This window comes from Grus americana, chromosome 5, assembly GCF_028858705.1.
Source record: "Grus americana isolate bGruAme1 chromosome 5, bGruAme1.mat, whole genome shotgun sequence".
NCBI lineage: Eukaryota > Metazoa > Chordata > Aves > Gruiformes > Gruidae > Grus > Grus americana.
Window position 1 is genome coordinate 57,535,215 of NC_072856.1, and position 21,246 is coordinate 57,556,460.

A 21,246-nucleotide genomic window follows, 5' to 3' on the forward strand; every position below is an offset into this window, starting at 1 on the left:
TGTTACAGGCAGGGTACAGACCTGGGGATTAATGACCTGCAGCATGGGATGTCTCTTACCTTTCTCTGTTCTCTGGGCAGCCGGCGTTGCCAGTCCTTGCAATGCACCTTTGAGGCAGAACACCAAACAAGCACTTACGCAGCTAGGCAGCAGAAAGAACTGTCTTTGAGACAAGGTCAGGAGTTTCTTGGCACTGCTCACTTTTTCAGAGCATTTCATTTTTCTTTTTTTAGAAAGATTTCACCTTTATTTTTTTCTACAAACATAATTCTTGACAAAACTTGTATCAGGAAAGACTCTTCAGGTGTAGAATAAAACTGCTAGGCAAACTGAGTTGAGAGATACAGAGCAGTAGGACATCCTTATAGCATACAATTATTCACACAGTTATTTTGACTGATTAAAAATCCTCGGTGTCAAATAATTGGAGAGCAATATAATAATAGATATAATAGATTACTTAATATAATAGATTAAGTATAACTTAATCTATTATATCTTAGAATGCTTCCTAAATATTTCTTCTCCATCTTGGAGCACATTATTTATTAATCTCTTTTCTAGTGGAAAGAAGCTTTCTTTACTCTTAAAAGAATAAAGGATAAAATAATAAGTCATGACTGTTTTGACACCGTGTTCTTGGGGTCAGTTTTTTTCCTATTTTCAGGGAAATTTCTCCAAGAAGTCTTGTTCAAGACCAAGATCAGTGTCGATGTCAAAGCCTCCTTCCTTCTCTGAAGACACTAATGGTTGTAACATTTTCCCAACAGAATCATGTCAATGCATTTTCTGATTTTTCACATTTTTGCATTATATATTGTATTTCATCCTTGTAATTTGGTTGAATTTTTCTTTTTTTGTAATGCATTTGACTTAGCTGTAAACAAGGTGGAAGAAAGTATACAACCTAGCATGGATAGTATCCTTAGTACGCACAGCAGTGGTACCCCTGGCTTGGTGATGAATACTTCAAAGAAGTATCCCTCATGTCAGCCTTGTGATAAATCTTGAGTTCAATTAAGGAAGTTCAGTCATTTTTATTTTTGTGTCCATCTGATGGTGTGGGAAATTTATTTTTAACTGTCTTTTCTGAGAAAACAATCAGAAATAGTGTGTCTTTTCTCAGCTTTTGCCTGAGGGAGAGTTTCTTAACAAAAGCCATGTACTTGCATTTGAACACATATCACTATATTAGCAGGTAAGCAAAGGTATCCAATTTTCCTGAGCAACAAAATACTTGATTACAGGTCTAATGATAGTTTAAGAGGTGTTTTCAGATGTGCTGAAATCAAGGACTTGAAGCAGATGAACTTAATTATCTTTGTGAATATTCACAATCACATTATGTGCTTTAAATGTCACATTTGGAAATAGTGCCTCATTGCTAGTTAATTAACAATAATTACTCAAGGTAGTGCTTATGTTTCTGGAATTTCTTACCCACTGTGAAAAATGTACTTTGCTTCTACAGGTTTAGCAGTATAAAACCCAGATTTTAGTTAACTCATTCTGAAAGCGTTACTGTTGCCTAGGCCCTCTGTACTTTTTACCTTGAGCATTGCTGCATGGAGAATCAGTTATTGCATTCCATTTGCTGCGCTACATCTGGGCAGTGTTTTTAACATCAGAGCCATGCTGTAGATAATATTTTTTTTGCTTTTTTAAAAAACCCAAGCAGTTGGGGTTTTTTTGTGTGGTTTTTTTTTTTTTTTAGCAGAATAAGAAGAGAGAAGCAGTAGCAAATTAGCCTGGCAGTCTAGATGCATCATGAGATGTTACAAAGGTGTGCTGACATCTTCAGCTGAAGAACTATGGCTTATGATGATACCAGAAGGTTTTTTTCAGTCATAGCACCTATACTCAGTATGTTTTTTTTCTCTCTATAAGGATGACTTTTCTTGGCAAAGAGCATTATACAACTGAAGATAGCTTACACTGCAACTAAAAAAACCCCTCATAGATCCTAGAAAATCCTCCCTATGTTCTAGTTTCCAGCTTCCTTCTTCCATCTTTGTTCTCTGCCTGTCATGTAGAAACTTAATTGAAATGTCAAAGGATTCCCTTCAAGTTTTTTCCCTTAAAAAATAAACCTTTCTTCAGCGATGGTAGTCTCCTTGTTTGCAGCAGCACACTTTACATGTGCTTGTGTGTGTATATATATATTTATGTATATATATTTTTTTATATACAAAGAGCTTTAAATTAACAGACAACCTCTATTAGTCATACTTACAGGCTGGATATTCTCTTTGCCTGCACACTTCATTCACCTGTGTGAATGAGGTGTCCATTGAAATCCTGGTAATAATGTGTAACTTATATAATAATCTTTTTCTGTAATGTCCATTAAATGCTTTACAATAAAGTTTTTAACTTGTGACAGCGTTTACAACATGCTAAACAGATGTTTGAATTCTCAGACAGCAATTTAAAGCTAATTCAGAGAACAGCAAGAAAAGCTACTAAATTTTAGAAACAGTAATGAAGATTAATTAAACTAATTATCTGTGCTTTGTGCAGTGGGAGTGCAGATAACTGCAGGTACATGAAGGCATAACCAAGGAAGTGATGAATATTGTTTGGAGTGGTAAAAGTATTTTAGTGATGGCAACACAGCTGGAGAAGAAGCTGAGTGATAGGAAACTGAAATAATAACATGAGTATGATTGTGGAAGGGTCTTCAACGTGTTAGGTGAAAATACTGTTGGAAGTGGTAAGCACTTCATTGGGGAAACTTCCCAATAATTTTTCAGTTGTAGAATGACTTGGAGAAAACAGGCTTTTCACAACTTGTGATTTTTGATTTTTTTATTTTGGTTTTGATTTTAAGTATTTGGAGAATATCATAGACCCATTCTAACTGAATGGTAATGTCCTGAATGTCAAAAAGCTTTCACCCGTATGTCTGCTATGTCAAATGGGTTAAAGCAAAATAACACTTAGTGCTTAATTTTTTCCCAACCATTATACATGAAGAACTCTTCTTTGTAAGGATTGATGACAAATCTGCTTTTGAGTATCTCAGTACAGAACCTGATTTATCAGAAAACTTAATATGCAGCTGCTGACATTATGATTGTTTATTTTAGCAATTGTTCATTTTTATGTGCTTGAATAGGAATTAAATATTCCTGAAAAATATGTTCAAAACTGGTCACTAATCTCCTTAAATTTTTGTTAATATGCAGAAGCCTGTAATGCTGCTAGAATTTTCAAGTAGCCCAAACCCAAAATATTTACTTTAACTTTTAATTTTTAAATCATTCATTCTGTAGTTCTACAGTGATAGTGAAGTAAATGCAATGAAGTACTTAGAGCAGTGAAGTAACACTTCCTCTAGGTGTGTCACACAACGAGAAATGCTGAACCAAATTCTACTTGATGTGAGATTCTATTGTGGTAGTGCCGAGGAGTTGAGCACCCCAGGACCTGTGACGAAAGTTACTTTGGGTTTATGTACATGTTTCAGTGCTGCACTGTGTAGAGCAGTCAAGCCAGCTTGGGTGCTAGAAGCTGCAGAGCTGGATTGGTGTGATGCCCTCATGAACGAGGTAGTTGTTTCTCTGGGGTGAGGTTAACAGTGGGACATCTCGTGGTACCACTGCACTGATGCAATGATCGTGTAGGTTGGCACTATATGAATGTAGTCAGAAGCAGCCCATACTGATAGAATAAAATATTGTGCATTATTGCTTGCTAAAATGAAGTGTGTTCATCAGTCTTCAGGAAAAAAAATGTGTGGGAAGGGCTGTGGTGTGTAATCTTACAAATACCTAAATATTACATTTGCTTATATAGTTAAAAGTAACTTAATTAGGCCAGGCAATGTTTGTAAGTATCAGTCTGTTCATATCTGCTCCTTGATAACTCTACATTGCTGTTGCTTCATGGTTTCATGTCAGTGTCCAAATAGGAGAAAGCTAGTTTTTAACCTGGTTCTAGATTTTTAGTATGGAGTATTATTTTCATTTCCAGCTTCAAAGGCATGCTCTTATACTGGTTGTAAAATGAAAGTTAGTAATAATGACAAAACAACAATAATTCTGCAAGTTTTTACTTAATTTCTGAACTATTACTATAGAGCAATATAGTAGATACTTTTTATCTTGTACAACTCTGAGTATTTATAGATGCTTTCACCCACACTTTTATTGCAGGAGTTCTCACTTGAGCTGTAATACTAGTTTAAATTAAAAAAAAAAGTTACATATGGAAAATAGCTTTGAAACATTTGAACTACTGTAATAATAATCCCTCTTTAAGGCGCAGCTTCTTGTATCTTAAATTGCTGTAATTTTTCTTACCATGTCTTAGCCAGGTAAAGTAAATACACAATTTCTAGATGCTTATCAGCTTTAAGAAAAAAAAATCTTGTGGTTTTTAAAAATTAATATTGAGGCTGTGTTTAATGTTGTTGAATCTATTATTAAAGTAAACAGCCCCCTAATGTATTAATAAAGAAAAGGATATTTACCAAAGTCTTTTGGAGGATGTGAAAGAAATAGTTAGCCATTCTTTCAAGGTTATTTTCTTAATCTTAAAATTTGATGCAAACTGTTCTGCTTTGTATTGATGAAAAATATAGTCAAGGAACTGTTGTTCAACTTCAGGTTGGCTCTGTCACTGTACTACATTATAGGAATGTAAGCGAACATAGAAAACCCTCTCTGCTGATCAGATATACATTACATTTGCAAATTACCCACCAATGCCCTTTGGGATAAAGGCCTTCATGACATCATTGTCAATAACTTACTGTTGGGTTGACTTATGTAATAGGTTGTTCTTCAAGATTTTGCAGGAGAGAGATTAAATGTTATAAAGTACAAAGTACAGAAATTCCGTAGGGCAATCTAAATGATGTTATAGGAACCAAACTATGTTACAAAGAGAAATATTAAACATATTTGCAATCTGCTGTTATTTGTCATATGAATGCCAGGCTCCTTTCTGTCTAATGGATTGCATAGATATGCAAAGAAGAAATAACAAAAGCTAATCAGTTTTGTTTTATGTAAAGCTGTTAATATGTAGATACTTGAGTTCCCTCAAAAAAAAAAGAATTAAATCTGAGTATTCTAATGATGCGTGTTGACGTTGTGTAAATTGCTTGGAGAAGAGGAGCCGCTGTAATCACTTCACTTGAAAAGTGAATGTACTTAAAAAGAAAATAGGATGACACAGCTGATGTTGTACATCTGTACTAAAATTACTGTGAATTAGTCAAGTCTCAGTTAACCTGAGACAGTTGGTGGGGGCTTTACCAACTAGGGAAACAAACCAAAACTGTACCTCTCTCTGTAGCGTAGAGACACACCGAGGTGAAGAGCAGGAATCTGCGCAGTGGTCCCAGCATGCTGGAGATAAATGTGAAGGTGAAATATTTTTGTCTATAACATGGGGGAAGCTAGAAGAGAAGGCGAGACTTCTGTTGGTCACAGTAAGCTTGTCACGCTTACCAGCCCTGCAACTGTGCAGTCCCCCACCAGTGGGCCAAGGAATAGTTATGGTGACGGCTGCTCTGGATGAAGAAAACTGAGTTGTGGTGTGTGTTTGAAGGGAAATTGCAAAAAAAAAATTAAAAAATGGGCAAGTTGTTTTACAACTGGCTTGATTTCTAGGTAGCCCCAGCAGAGCAGGATTGCCTCTATTACATTTAAACATCAGGAATATGCTGAGGGAATACCTTTTGTGTGCGCTGCTGCACAAGTTAAAGAAAACCTAGGCTCTGTGGAAGACAGCCATCCCCATCTGTGTGCAAACTATTTGCTTTGAGTCAACAGATCTTATAGGAGGCATTGAATATCCTGGGAGCCAAACGTGAACCTCAGAAATCCCGAGGTCTTTGGGACATCTGGCTGCTATGCTTCCAAATACTGGAGACACTCCCTGTGAGTGGCCGGGAAATGCAAACATCCTTAATGTAATAATCACTTCTTTCTCACCATGGTATTCATTCTGTGATGCTCTTCAGCTTCCAGGATTTAACAGTATTTTTCACAGGCTTCATTCTGGATAAAATCTGCTTTCAGTCATCCGGTGGAAACCCACCTGAGCAGGAATTCCTGTGGCAGAGAGATTTGGACCTTATGCTGATCTCCCTAAGAGGAATCATCAGTGAGGATTATGGAAGGCATCTTTGTCTGGAGGCTCTTTAATTTACATAGGAAGTAAAGATCTGGAGGCTCTTTAATTTACATAGGAAGTACACACTTCCAATTTACATGCAACAATTCAATGTGTGCATTAGAAGTCATAATATTCACAACAGACATAGCAGCTTGTTCCAGGGGAAGCAGGAGACCAAACCTTGTACCGAGAGACCTTTGTCACTTGGACCATAAACTTCCTATATGTTTTCCCCATTGCTTTCCCCAGTTCTTAGAGATACGTAAAAATCATAATAGCTCAGTAATGGTACAAACAATTGTTATAAAGCAGAATGTTTTCCACAAGAAAAATAGGAAAGATTCTCAGTCTAGGTGACCCTGGTGTAACTCAAACAAGTGGAGGTTCTTATATTGTACTTCCATCCTGCTAAATAACATCTTATGGAGAAAAATCTGAAACTTTGGTTGAGGTCTTTTCACCCCTGTAGCCTTCAGGCTAGGGGTATTCTTCAGAGCAGTTAAAAAATAATCAAACAGTGGGCTTGCAGTCATCTTTTCTCTTCACTCCAGTTTCTGAACTCCTGCAGGATAAGGCTATTTCTGTGGAAACGATTCAAGCTGTTAAAGTTGTTCTGCTGCCAGGTGGCTCTGATATTTTTTCCTCTGAAGGTAAATATCACTCCATCTTGTTTCTAATTGTGTAATACAGCTATTACAAGCTGTGATGGGCAGTCCTGAATTAATTATTCATCTGGATATTAAAATATGTAGCCAAAAATCAAGTATCTTCAAATCCATGATAACATGGATCCTACACCTTAATATATGTTCAACTTTTTGCAGTTCCCAGTGTGTCTAGCTTATTATAGTTTTCAGAGGGTGCAGCTTCCCTGCCTTTTAGAGAGACGAGCAAGTGCTGTGTGCAACGTGACCAATTCACTTGCCTTCACATGAGGTCTTGGTACTGCAGAGTTTATGCTGAAACTAGCAGTGGAGGGAGATGTGTAGTACAGAGGATGCTGAACTGGTCCGAGGAGCTGGCATCTCTGTCCAAGGGTATTTACTGCCAGCTCCACTGCTGTGCCGCAACTGTCTTGCTGGCCTGTAAGGGGCTCTTAGCCAACAAGGCTATATTTAGAGTGGTCTGATATCAATGAAAAGTAAAGTATTTTCCCAAATCTTGGAATGGGGGAAAGGGGAAGGAACGCTGCTTTCACCTCTATTGCATCTCCATTCTTTTGGAATTTCTCCTTTTTAAGAACAAAGAAGAGCTGGGAAAACTCTAGCTGTCTGCCAAAATAAAAGTCAAAAGAATGATCAGTGTATTTGGAGATGTTGATCTCATTACGTGAAGAACTTACGGTGCAAAGGGCTGTAATTTTCTAGTGTCTTTTAAAATGATACATGTGATATAAAACATTCTAACAAACAAATATGTGCTTTTGCAGAAGGAATCAATGTGTTTGGAAAGTCTATCAGCATAATTTCCTGAAGTTTTTAAATGAGCAGGCAAGATAAAATGGTTTCAGGAGAATTTTGTTAATAATGATGTTTTGGTTTCAAGGAAGGAAACTAGAACTGTGAAGATTTCACTTGGCAATGTAGAAAAAAACCATAAAAGTGATGAAAATAAACATGTCATTTTTCTCTCAACTCTTAATGCTGTAGAGAAATGTAACTGATAAAGGATTCTAACAACTGCACAATTGTGTTTTGAACAGATTTATGCCATAGGTTCTAACCAACATATGAATTAAAGCTCTAATACATATTACCAGAAACTAAGCTGCTTTTTCACACCACTCTATGTACTTGCCCACCTTGATTATAGTTTAAGTAGATGATAAACTTTGATAGTAGTCTGGTTGTTCAACATGTCTCCTCAATTTCTAGTTTATATCCCCCTCTTGGGATGGCAGTCATTCCTGAAGAGACATTCAGATGATGTCTAAGGAACACTAAATTGTGTTAGTGCTTCTCTTCGTTGCCCACTTCCCTGGAAGTATTTTGAAGCAGCAAGATCCTCTTACTGAGCTTGTTTTAATATTTTTTTTATCTTAGTGGGGGTGGAACCTGAGCTGCTAGGTACTGTTCATTAAACAGTAAGATATGTAGCTTCTACTGTATTTAATTTGTTGAAACTGATTTTGTCACTTTTTAAATATGCCTTGTATCACAGGGTGATCAAAAGAAACTCCAGGTGAGGGAATCTGGAGCACAGGTTATTTTTTCTTCTTTCTTTCCAGTTGCAGGCATCGACATTGGAAGAAACAGATGCACCCAGTCTGTCAATACGTGGCTCTGTGGCTGGTGTCACCACCACAGTTCTGGGTTTTTCAATAATGGGATGGGCTACACGACACCAGGCTTGCTGGTGTCAGATGGGATTCACCCAGATGGGATTCACCTTTCTCAAAGGGGGAAGAGGGTCTTTGCTCACAAGCGTAGCGGGTCTCATTGACAGAGCTTTAAACTAGACTTGAAGGGCCGTAGCTTGTAGGAGGATGCAATGTTTCCCTTGTGACCACCTGAGGAACCTGAACATACGTAAGTCTATGGGACCTGCCAAGATGCATCCCAGAGTTCGAAGGGAATTGGCTGATGTAGTTGCCAAGCCACTCTCCATGACATTTGAAAAGTCATGGCAGCCAGGTGAAGTCCCTGGTGACTGGAAAAAGGGAAACATTGCACCCATTTTTAAAAAGGGTAGAAAGGAGGACCCTAGGAATTACTGACCTGTCAGCCTCGGCTCTGTGCCTCGAAGATCATGGAACAGATCCTCTTAGAAGCTATGCTAAGGCACATGGAAGACAGGGAGGTGATTTGAGACAGCTAGTATGGCTTCACCAAGAGCAAATCCTGCCTGACCAACCTAGTGGCCTTCTATGATGGAGTGACTACATCAGTGGAAAAGGGAAGAGCTACGGATGTTGTCTGTCTGGACTTCTGTAAGGCAGAATTGACACAGTCCCCCACATCATCCATCTCTCTAAATTGGAGACTCCGAAACATTTATTTTGAGCTGGCTGGGGAAAAACTTTTTACTTCTTAATGGTGTGGAATAATTTATTCCTTAAGCAAGATGCACCAGTTCCAAGTCTCACCCCCCTCCCAACTTCAACCTGTAATTATTAGGGTTGAAAAATCAACTACTGTTGAAGTTAATAAATTTTCATTTATTTTGGGTGAGAGGTTCAAAGCTGAAGTACCCGTATAACAAATGATAGGCCAAAGCTTGCACAGAAGCAGGCATACTTCAGTAATGTAATGATACTCTAAAAATATCATTTAATAGGTAGTAGTAATGTCTTAGGCTTGTGATTACTGGATCCTTGGGAACACAAATTGCTTCTAAGGGATCTATAAAAAGTGATTAAGAAAAGCATGTTATGTGACTGTCAGTTTAAGGTAGCTGCACAGTCTCTGTCCCCACTGGGGGTTTCTTTCACTTCTGGAAACTGAAACAGACTGAAACCCACTTCAGTATTGCTTTTTATGGAGATGCTGTTGATTATCACTGCTTAATAGCACATTCTCTAACAGTACCCTTTTAAACCCATATATAGTAACAAAATGTCTGATTATTGTTCCCCTGAACCCCTCTCCAAGCGGTGCCTGTGTCAGATTCTGCCCTGCTTGTCCGTAGGAAGACGGGTCTGGTTTGTGTTCAGCTGCAAATCACTCGTGTTGTGACGTGGCTGTGCTGGTGCGTGGAGAGAGGGTGCCGCTCTGCAAGCATCGTGTGTGCTGTTGTGTCACCACACGCTGAGGCCCAGACAGCACGCTCTGACGCATCTCCTGTCTTTGAAACTATTCATCAGTCACTTCACTGTGGCAGAGCCACATCGCCGTAACTGCTAGATTAGCCTTGTAAGTGCATCTGAAATAATCCAACTTTTTTGCAGGGATGACTTACTCTGATTTTCAGGGAACTGATCTTTCTGGTGGAAAGTGAGGCGAGGATTACAGAATCTCTCAGCTGAAGAGAGGAGCTATTTTCAGTGGCTAAAGGTGAAGAAACACTGTGTATTTAATGAATGTAAAAGTAATTTTGCAATATTTTTCCAGACCCAAATGCTTATCAGGTGGTCAGAAATATGTTGTCTAATTGTTCTTAGCTGCATACCGATGCAGTATATGTATGAAACCACTAATTGCTTAATCAGAAGTTAATAGTGGTGTTAATATTCACTCAGTTAGGAGGGTAGGTTATAGTAGATGCTATAACATTAAGAGATTAAAATCCAGATTTTCAAACTCAATCTAAAGTTTAAAGTTTATTAACCCCCTACCCTCAACTTCCATTGGCATTAATGACTCTTGTAAGTGCCAACACATCTGGAAATTGGACCACTTGGATCTTAATTCTTACATAAGCAAGCAGAAAGTTAACAAACTTTAAAATTGCAAATAAAAGAGCCAAAATGAGGATGATATCATTATTTTGAATTAGAATACCTCTTTTTTGGTGAGAATTGCCTTCTCTTTAAAATGATGGTATGACTGGTAATGAAGTAGCTTTACTGTTGAAGTTAAACATTATAATAGTCTTTTAATGGCACCTTAATGGCCTCTCTGAGGACTTGCACTGAAATAATTTTACCTTCTCATAATTGCACTTCATAATGGACTGTAGCAACACGATTTAAGGTCTCCTTTATGTTTTCATTGGTTTGTTATATATAATACACCCTCTAAGTTACCATTCTGCTAAATAAAGGAAGTATTAGATTTTTTTAAATTTATTGTTGTATTAGGGATATCTTCCACACCTAAATATTTTGTTTCTCTCAGCAATAATAAGGTAGTAATTGATTTTTGTAAAATTTTATCTATATGGTCAAATAACAATAATGCATATATTGAATTGATTTGCCTTCCAAGAGCAGGATTTCTCATGATACACACCTTATTTCACGTGTATGTGTGACTCAGAAGCTAGGTGTTATGAAGAAGTAGATTATTACATATCCAGTGCTTATGTTACTCTGTGCAAATAGCGTGAAAGAAAGTGCCTGTTCAGGTTTGTTATTTTTGTGAAGCCCAGGTGTTGAATGGAAATAGTTCATTATAAATCTGATACGACTTCAGCTCAGCAGGCACAGCTACAGATATGCCGTAATAAAAAGAAAATTTTACAATGAGTTGCTGTGTCATGAAAGCACTCAAATATTACTGCTTTTGAATAACTTTGAAACTTTTAACTGTGTTTTCATGTAAATGACCTGGCAGGCCAAGATTTCACCCTGAGCTTGTTCATACTTTGAGTTTTATTTCAGTTCTCATCACAGAGATGTTAATTTTAGGTAAACATCCTTTATAAACAAACTAATTCTAATCTGTAGCTTTAAAGACACCAGGGCCTATTTCCGAATAATTATGTCATACTCTGGCATTTATTTACTTTAATCGACCGTTGAAATACATTATTAGTATTCTGATATTTTGTGTTGCAACATCTGTGCATGCCTTACTTGTGAATGGAGATGAAATGTGTGTGTGTGTGCTAACCAAACAACTGAAAGTGAAGGCTTCCCTCTGCGAGGGTTGTGAAACACTGGAGGATTGAGCTTGTTTGTCCAGAAACTGCATATAATTAACAGGGAAAGAATATTGAAAACCACCACATGGAAATAATGTCTTGTCCCAGCTATCCATCTTGTCTGTCTTTCTGTAATTCCAGACATGACTAACATCCAAGAAATAGGAATTCACTAGTGTCAATGCTTTCTTTACTTTTTCCATTTCCAAATCAAGGGGATGGAAAAAAAGTTATTTGCGGGTGAGATTAGTATGTCCTGAGAAAAATATAGCACGTGGGGTAAAACTTTAGCTTTTGATACAATGACAATATATAATTTACAAATCCTCTAATAGAAATGTCTATGAAATCTTTGTATCAGTCTTATTCTGTCTCTTACCATTATCCTTTTTTTTTATAATTTGCAACTTTCTTAAGAGTTCTGTTTGCCAGTTTTGACTTGAAAGGCTCCCATGGAGGCTGTATTAATTATTTATATTGGCAAAAGCCCAGCCAGTTTGTATACTTTAAAATTATTTATGTTTTCAGTTTTGATTGGCTGATGAGATTTTCCTAGCACTACAAGTTAGCTTTTGAAGTATAGAATCCTTAGGTGTATTTCCAAGACTAGATGGCCAACAAACAAGCTTAGGTTAAGTGTAGTACTTCTCCTTATTAAAGCTTTACCAGGAACATTCCCTTATTGTATATAATCAGATGGATAGCTCTTGCCATAGTGGTGTGGGGGTTTTGTTTTCTTTTTACAGAATTCTATTTTACTTCTTTTGGCTCTCCCCTTGCCAGCTGCAAATGTCAATGTTTTATCTTAGTCTATTAGTGCTTTCTTAAAATCGTTTTATAGGATGTTGGAAGCTCAAAGTACACTTTTGATTAGGTTTTTATTTTCCTGTTAATGGCCAAACCACCTGAATGAAGCTTCACAATTAACAATTATGGAGTCTTCCTTGGGGAAAGGGCTGCTGAGTTTCTGTGAGAGGGAAGATTAAAATAAAACACACCAAATAGTTGGAAATGTATTTCATTGGCATGCTTAGTATGTTAGTGCTGCCTCCTGAAGCTAAATGTAGTGCTTGTACTTAACTCAGCCTTTGCTGGATTCACGAGGATTACAACCTATTGACATATTTGCAAATCAGTTTTCATACCACTGACTAGTTTCTAGTAGTACTGCTGCTAACTTGGTTAGCAGTGTGCTACTAGTATTATAACTTAAAATGCTTCTGCCTGAAGAAAGCCCCCTACAAAATAAGAGCTATCTTAAGATCTAATGTACTGTTCTTTTTTTTTTTTTTTGGGGGGGGGGGGTAAAAGAGAAGATTTTTCCACCTCATCAGTTTGATAAATGTTCTTGAAACATTTTATTATTAAAATTTTTGGAGGGAAAAAAAAAAGTGAGACCTTATGCTGGCTGTCTCAGCTAACTGAATTTATAATATTTTGCTACTTTCCATTCTCCTTGTTTCTACAGTAGTGAGGGTAGTTGACTAATAAACTATCCAAATACAAACTCTTATTCAGATATTAAAGCAATAATAAAGTTGGCTCTTTTGTGTCAGTCACTAGTCCTATGCTTTGGATTAGTAAAATAATAGTGTTTTGAGTTACATCTTCTGCAAGAAGAAAGCTAGTGGGAATCTGTAAGTGCTTGCTCAAATGACAGCATTGATATATACTTCTTACACTGTGTCTGGATTAGGAAGATTGATGCCATTTAAAATATGTTCCGTAGCACACTTTTAAACATTTCTGGAGCAAGTGTTCAACAAATCTGAAAATGTGTTAGCTTTATCTAGCGTTACAGAATCCTGCTGACAAACTCTTTTTTGGGACACTTAGTTTACAAATTAAGCTGATATGCCCAAAATGTCATCAGTCATAGGCTATATAACAATCTGAACATCTGTTTACATCCCTCATAATTGTATGGAAATAAGTTTATTAGCACTTGCAGGTTCTACATTAAGCTATACCTTAGCTTGTAGTTTTTCCTGGACCTCAGCTCTTAGTTTTTGCACAGTTTAACTACATGTTTAGACAAAACAGTGCAAAGACAGGAATCCATTTTGCAATTCTCCTTTCAACAAATCTTACCTTCAACTAAAACTATAATATTTAGCTCACTATTTTAAGAAAACACTAACTGAAACAACAATGAAACATTCTAAATCTTCCTGTAGTTACTCTAGGAATTTATACCTCTTACATTTAGGAATTTATACATATTACACTGCATGCCCATTCAAGATCGGATTTCTTTTTCAGTCATGCGGTGGCTAGGAGAGGCTTAGGCACACCTGCCAACTCTCATGCTTGGCTATTTATTGCTGTTGAGCTACTTGTTGCTTTTTTCCTGGCTTTCTCTTGCCTCAATTCTATGAACAAAAGAATGTACCTGGGCATGTGAGTGACTTCTTATCCTTACTGCTGTTGGTTAGAGATACCCAAGGGACACTTTTAGCTCATGCAATCCTGCCCAAAGCTGCACCTCATCCAAGTGGGGAATCTGAAGAAGCAGCAGCAGCAGCAAATACCTTTTTGTAATTTTTCTGTGGGACTACTTCTGGCCCACTGGCTTTCGAAGAACCTTTTAAGCTGCAGTTCTGAGCCTGCTTTGCAAACTAGAATATACATGATTTTCTGTAGATAGTGTGGCACTTCCTTCTTTATTGATATTTATTAGGAAGTACAGTATTTAGATATTGATAAGATCAGAAAAGAAGTATGGTTCAGGGAGTACCATTCTCTTGAATCTATGCATGTTAGCAGATATGACATATTCAAATTTCAGAGATTAAATCAGTTCTGCAGTTTAAAAAAAAAAAATAAATCAGTTATTTTCTCTTTGAGACATACCAAGGAGCAATGTTATTCCAAAAAGGGAAAGGAGAGGGTGATGTCTCTTCAGCTTCACAAGTCTGTGGAGCAACCTGAGCATGCTTTGGAAGGGAGCAGCATCTGTTCTAGTCAAAGCATAGTAGTTCTTCATGCTTTCTGTAACTCAGTAATATCCCACATCATCCTTGAACAGGGCTATTTCTTAAATGCCATCTTTGTATTTAGATTAATCAAGAAGTTGGAAATGATTTCTTGTTGTTCATGTAGTAGGAGCCATTGACAGAGGAAGTTGGTAATTACGGAAGAATGGCACAACGGGGTTAAATTGAGGGGAAGAGTTCTATTATTTTAGTATGGATGTTATGTTGAAATTAACTTGAATTGATCCATTAAAAAAGTTTTAAATTTGTTATGCATGCTCCAGAAATTAATTTCTTGTTTAGTATTCTTGATTGGCTCTACTGTGGTTCCTTTGTGCATGCAAATTCAAAATGCATACAACTTAATTCCTGATACTTGCTACCAGCCTCTAATTTATCACAATTGAATCATTGTTCTTGGATTCACTGTGCAATTAGTGACTGTCTGTTTGAATAGATGCACCTTTCTCTTTCTAAAAGTAAGGCTGCTATATTTTCTTTTCTGCAATCTAATTTGCTTGGAGGCAAGCGTTTTATGGATAATCATAGAAGTGGAAGAGACGCGCTCAATTCCTAATTTATTAGTCTTCATATGCTAGATGAGTTCTCACATTACTTTGGTTACTCTGCTTATGTTGCTGTGACTTTTTCTAGGAATAAATGCCTAGTTTGGATGGTCAGTAAGATAAAAGCGTTTATTTTGTGTCCTATGAGCTGGTTGATACCAACTCCTTGCTGACCCCTGAACATTCTTCTGTGGCTGCTATTTACTTGAGTATCAAATGCTTACTCTCTCCTGCTTTCTTTTGTGACTTACCAAGAGAGTTTTTATTATCTTCAACGTAAAGTACTTTATTTTCAGGGGCTATTTTCCTGAGAGTTTTCAGTCAGAAAATAGGATCTGGAAACATATAATCTATAATAAATCTCATCTGTTATATTGTTTAGTTGCTTACGTGATTTGTGAACTTTTGATCTTGAAGGTGAAGGTATATTACCTAAAATTCCAGTTGCAGTATTTTCACAACGTTCCTAAGCTATACGGGAAAACAATCAACTTCTAAAGCCTTTATTTCCAAATATTATGGAGAACATGAAAGAGCAATTGAATTACAACATGCCTCAGAGAAAGCAAAAAGAAAATTGCTTTTGTAAAGAAATATCTAGTATAATTTTGTCACTTGGCTGTTTGTACCTGCCATTTTGGCCCCATATATTAATCCTAGCAGATAACTATGTAATCATCATACTTTCCATAATATGAGAGGAAATGAAATGAAAGCAGTTGATGGAAAAGAAATGGAAAGGCAACATTATAAATAGTGAAATACAGAAGAGTAAGAATTAGTGAAATATGAACCAGCTTGACACATTAAAACCAATTTTACTAAAATTGGAAAAAAATGCAATTAAAGTGTTCATAATGCCTTAATGTCGGAAAGGCATTGAAGAAAATCTTTGAAAATAACTAGCTAATTTCAAAGCTTTGAGTGTTGGCTGTTTATTTCTTTCAGATATTGGAGAATTCATTAGTTTATAATTGTAGATTTAGGGGAGGTAATAGAGTAATATGTGCCTTTTTCCTAATAACAGTTGCATATTTCATTGGTTTTGGGATTCTTTATAAGGGAAAAGGATGGACTGGTTACTGTTTATAATGTCAAACATTGCTTGAATGTGTGGCAATAAGCAGTATTTTTGGAGTAGTGGGCTGAAATTTGTGCCTTTAACTTTTTAACTCAGCAATTAAAATCACATCTGACATCACAAGATAAAGAGCAACCTCAGGTTTAATGAGAATTTAGTATTTCATCTAGAAATAATACTGACTGTTTGTAAAAGCTGAGTTTTGAAGTCAAGCAACAACATTTAAAACAGTTCATCTCTTGGTAAAAGTAATTGAATATAGATCTGTCTTCCTTTGACAGCTGCATCACAGCATCTTGTCCTATAATACTTGATACACATTAAATGCCTATGAAGGAAGATACATATCTCAGCCTTTGTATTTTTTAATGAACTGTTCCCCCTGCCGGAGTAATTTATTATGTACTAAATATCTAAGCCTTTATTCCATGTAAATCTATGAGTTTATTCTATAAACCTTTATATAAAAGGTATTTATTACTAGGTATGCTTAAAGTTCAGCAGCGTCTTTCCTTGGTAATGAAATACGGTAGAATCTACCTTTGTGGGTGTAACATGGTTAACATCTCTGTCACTTCTAGACACAGAACAGTGCTTTTAACTTGGGACAGCTGAGCATTCATAGCTCCCTCCTTTTCATAATTTCTTATTTGTACAGAAAGTGCATAGCTTGTCCTTTAATTGCCTTGTTTTGGGTTCTGCACACCCATGTATGTTTCTTGATATGCAATGGCTCACCTTTATATGACTTTCTGTGGGCATGGCTGCATCTCTGAAGTGATTGCTGAAGAGCTAAATGTAAATATCAAATACCACTTCTTGGAAATAGCAAGTAGAGCTTCCCTTTTCCTGTGGAAGACGAATATTGAAACATAAAATTGAAGCTGTTCTGGGGTTACGCTGCACAGTATGCTCCTTGCAGCAGGGCACAGTAATGTATCAAAGTCACACTGAGCTAAATTCACCAGATGTGAGACTTGAAGGAAAATCCCAGGCAGGTCATATGGAACCATACCTGGGATTGAATGCACCTGGATGAAGCCTTCAGAGCATTGCCAGTGCACAGCGGGACAGGGTCCGCCATCATCTTCTGCTGCCTTCTGTGACTTCTCTTGCCATTAAGCTGTTAAGCCACAGCAGAAGTGGCACCTCTCAGCATTATTTAAAAGCACTTTTGTGGGCTCCAATGAGTTTGCATTGGACTGATCTTGATGGAGGTCTGAACCGATGGCTTATATTGGGCATTAACTGTGGAGTTTGGTGGCAGAGGCTGCTGGGGTGGCCTGTGTGGGAGGTCATGAGCTGCCCTGTGCTGCTGCAGCTGGTTCCTGCTTGCTCTGAAACAGGTGAAAACAACTTGCGGTGGGGCAGAACTTGAGAGGAGCATTTGGAGCCTCTGTTCACTCACATTGAAGAAAGGGGGCAGCCACTGGGGCCGGAGGACACAAGGATGCATTTGAGGACACAGGAGGCGATGGGAGGGAGATAGGGGAAGAGATGTGCATTTGGAGAGAAGGAGCAGAGGAACAGAGAAGCAGTAAGAAGCAAAGAGCAGGGGATGAAAAGAGTAGGAAGCAAGGAGAGGCAACAAGACATCTCTAGGTCCTGGCCCCAGCCTCCTGCGATGGCCGTTGTCTTGCCAAAGGGATGTGGAAGGGACCAAGCATAACGCCTGGTGAAAGCGGGAAGCTGGGGTAGGAGTAGGGGGGGAGGCGTGCTGGACTGAAGTGGGGCCTGGGGAGGGAAGATGCTCCCTTAAGTGCTCGTTTAACTCTTGGTCTTTTTTCCTCAGTACCTGAATCAGTTATTAAAAGTTTATGTTAATTGGCAATAAACTAAGTGAATTTCCTCAGTCAAGACTGCCTTGCCTGCGTGGCTTTAATTCCAGAAGGCATTGCAGCACCGCCATTCCCTGAGCAAAAAGAGCTGATGGGAAGCGTAACAGTGAGGAGGAGCATGGTACTCAGTAACTTCTGCGTGGTCAGTGGTCTCATCCATGAGAGCTGATCGTCTGTTCTGTTTCACATAATGGAGGGAAATGTGCCGCTTTGGGGGTGCGCTTTTTCCATTTATATAGCTTTTTTTTAATCAAGCAGGAACTCAGAAGTGCTGTTGAACTTGCTTTACTTAATCCTTCTTGTGAAAATTGAGTTTTCATACTTAATCACTAAAACATGACAGAAAAATATCTGAAGCATGTACCACCTGTTTTTCCTTTCATCTTGATTCATTCATTAGCTTACTTGTATTAAAAGCCCTCCAAGACACAATTAACCCTTTTTTAATATTGTGAAGCTTGAAATGATCATTAAAACTCATTAAAGCAGAGAAACTTACTTTCAAAAGCAGTTTAACATTAAAATTCCCGATTTATTTTCTTGTGGATAGGGTCGAATACTTAGGGTATGGCCATCATGATTCCAGTCTTAACTGACTGTTGAAGTAATTAATGATAATTGGTTGCTTTGCATTGCAGAACTGTGCTCTGTGCTAGAATACACTTTGATAAAATAATTTTCTATAATGGAATGTTGTCTTCTGAGTATGGACTATATAATAATGATATTGTCAGCAAGTCCTTTTTGTCCAGTAAGAAGAAAATATAATTGAAGATAAAAATACATTACCAAAAGTCTTGCTTTTTTTTCCCCCCTGTACATTCCACTGTATTGTGAATTGTGCTGTTGCCACAAGAAAGCAAACACCTACGTATGTTTTCTGATTTAGCGGCTTGTTTTTGTTTTTAACATCCTTTAAAATGCACAAACATGCAGTCAGTTTTATTTAGATACTAACTTCAGTTCTCTTGTGTCAACATACGTGAAGGTTGAATTTGATCTCACTTTAAAACAAGTCAAATTTTTGTATTCTGTTAACTGCCTAGTATGTTCCCAGCATCATATAAACAATCTTAGAATTGAGAAATTGATTAAATAGACCAAACTCAGAATAACTAAGTTCATAGCCAGTGTTGTTTTCATCCTGCAAGTTTTTGCAGGATGAGGATGACTAATTGCAAAGAGAAGTACCATGAGTAAAATGGTAACTTTAAAGCAGTAAACTGCCTTGGGTTTGCTGAAATGGCAATAAAACTACCATGAAGTGCTGTCAAAGTGTTGATTCATTTTTACTGCTAATATTAGAAGTAATAAAATGTAGGATTTACTGGTATGGTTATAGCATTTGGTATCCATTTTATTAGACAACTCAACAGGTATTACATTGTATCATACAATCATAAGATAATTTATAATCTAATTTATAGTGCAGCAGAATGTTCATAGGGAAAATAGTTTTGATATTTAGCCTTCTCTCACAGAAGTGAGCATACTGGATCTTTATATGGGTCATTTGTTGCTAAACTTCTAATTTTATTTTAAAACTATGACAAAAAGAGCACCATTAAAAGGATGTGATTTTGATTATTGTGAACTACATTAGGTAACAAATTATAATTCAGACTAGTTCTATTTTATATAATTATTATTTGGAAATAACTGTCTTTAAAAACTATTTTAAAAATATGAGCGGGACTATTTATGTTCTGAAAATATTAGGTGTTATATACTTTAAAAAAAAATTGGATAACTAGTAGAGTAGGATTTTCAGAAGCGCTTAGCATCAAGCTAATTCTGTCCAGAAGAAACTGAAAAATGAGAGGACTTAGGCCAGTCCTTAGAAATTTCCATGTAGCTGCACGATGATACTCTTATCTGTCTCCTCAGTGAAGTTAAGGTAAAATTGTACTTGAAATTACAAACTGAGAAATATGATAATAGCTTATCTATAGGCAGGTGTGAAAACTGTAAGCTGCTAGGATTCCTCTTACTCGATGGAAAGCAAGATATGATAGAAACAAAAATTTTGAGGAAGAATTATTGAAAGGGAAAATTTATTTGGACACATCCCTGCACAGAGGTAGGACAGGATTATGAATGGGAAAATATAACTTGAATTGCCACTGAGAGCAATGTAGGCATTTCAAAAAATAATACAAGTCATAAACATGTATTACTGATTTTTGCCTTCTTAATTAAATGCCCTAATTCTAATCAACTGTGCAATTATTTCAAACAGACTTTTACAGCTTAGCAGATGCAACTTTGGAATGCAAAGCCTTCTCAGCCAAAATTATTTTCTATAGCTACTTATCAGTACATTGAAAAAAATATTGTGATTCTTTATAAAGTTGTCCTTACCCTTCTTTTTAAGGTATGGGATGCTGTGGATACAGGCTGCTGTTTAAAAACATATTCCTGTCACTCCTGTGCTGTTCGAGCTGCCCAGTGGTCATCTTGTGGAAGAAGGATCCTCAGTGGGGGCTTCGATTCCATGCTGCATTTAACAGATGTAGAAACAGGTAAAGGTCGTGTAAGGGGTGCATTATAGCCCTATCTTTATTGAGCACAGATAACTTTGGATCTTGTTAGCCTTATTCTTTCTTCCACAAATAAAGATAAAATCTATAGATCAAAGTTAGAATTCTTGAAATGTGTCCTCACTAAAAAAAAAATAATCTCAGCAATTAAGGGTAGTTGGAGATATTTAAGAAAAGTGAAATACCTTTAACTTCATGATCACATGTAATTTCTGTTGTCAGATACTGCACAGATGAACAGAATGAAACATGTAGGTTTTATGCTCTGTCATGATCATTCATTAAAGCATTTAAAGAGCCTCTTAAGTCTGACTTCAGTAACATACATAAGCTTGTACCTCATTCTCAGCTGGGTTGGGTTTAAGTTTGTGCTTAAAGTTAATTAGGTGATTTTTTTTAGGGTTTTTTGGTGGGTTTGGGTTTTTTTTTCTGAATAGGACCTTAATTAGGAGTACAGAAACTTAAATTCTGGTATGAATCCTTGAGACTGAACCTGTGTTGCTTTGACGCAGTTGTGAATTTGATTTGGAATTCTATTGTTCTGACCTTAACAACTAATTTCCTGGATGCTGTCTCTCCTTATGTCTTCCTCAC

General features: G+C 37.0%; 1 protein-coding gene across 3 annotated transcripts in view; it reads left to right on the forward strand.

Moving 5' to 3' along the window:
• WDR25 (WD repeat domain 25) overlaps positions 1 to 21,246 on the forward strand; it is a 66,063-nt gene that overhangs the window by 17,145 nt on the left and 27,672 nt on the right. For all 3 annotated transcript variants that reach the window (XM_054828837.1, XM_054828836.1, XM_054828838.1), the window contains exon 3: positions 20,487 to 20,634. In XM_054828837.1, coding sequence (XP_054684812.1) covers positions 20,487 to 20,634 — 148 coding nt within the window. The remainder of the gene's footprint in view (positions 1 to 20,486; positions 20,635 to 21,246) is intronic.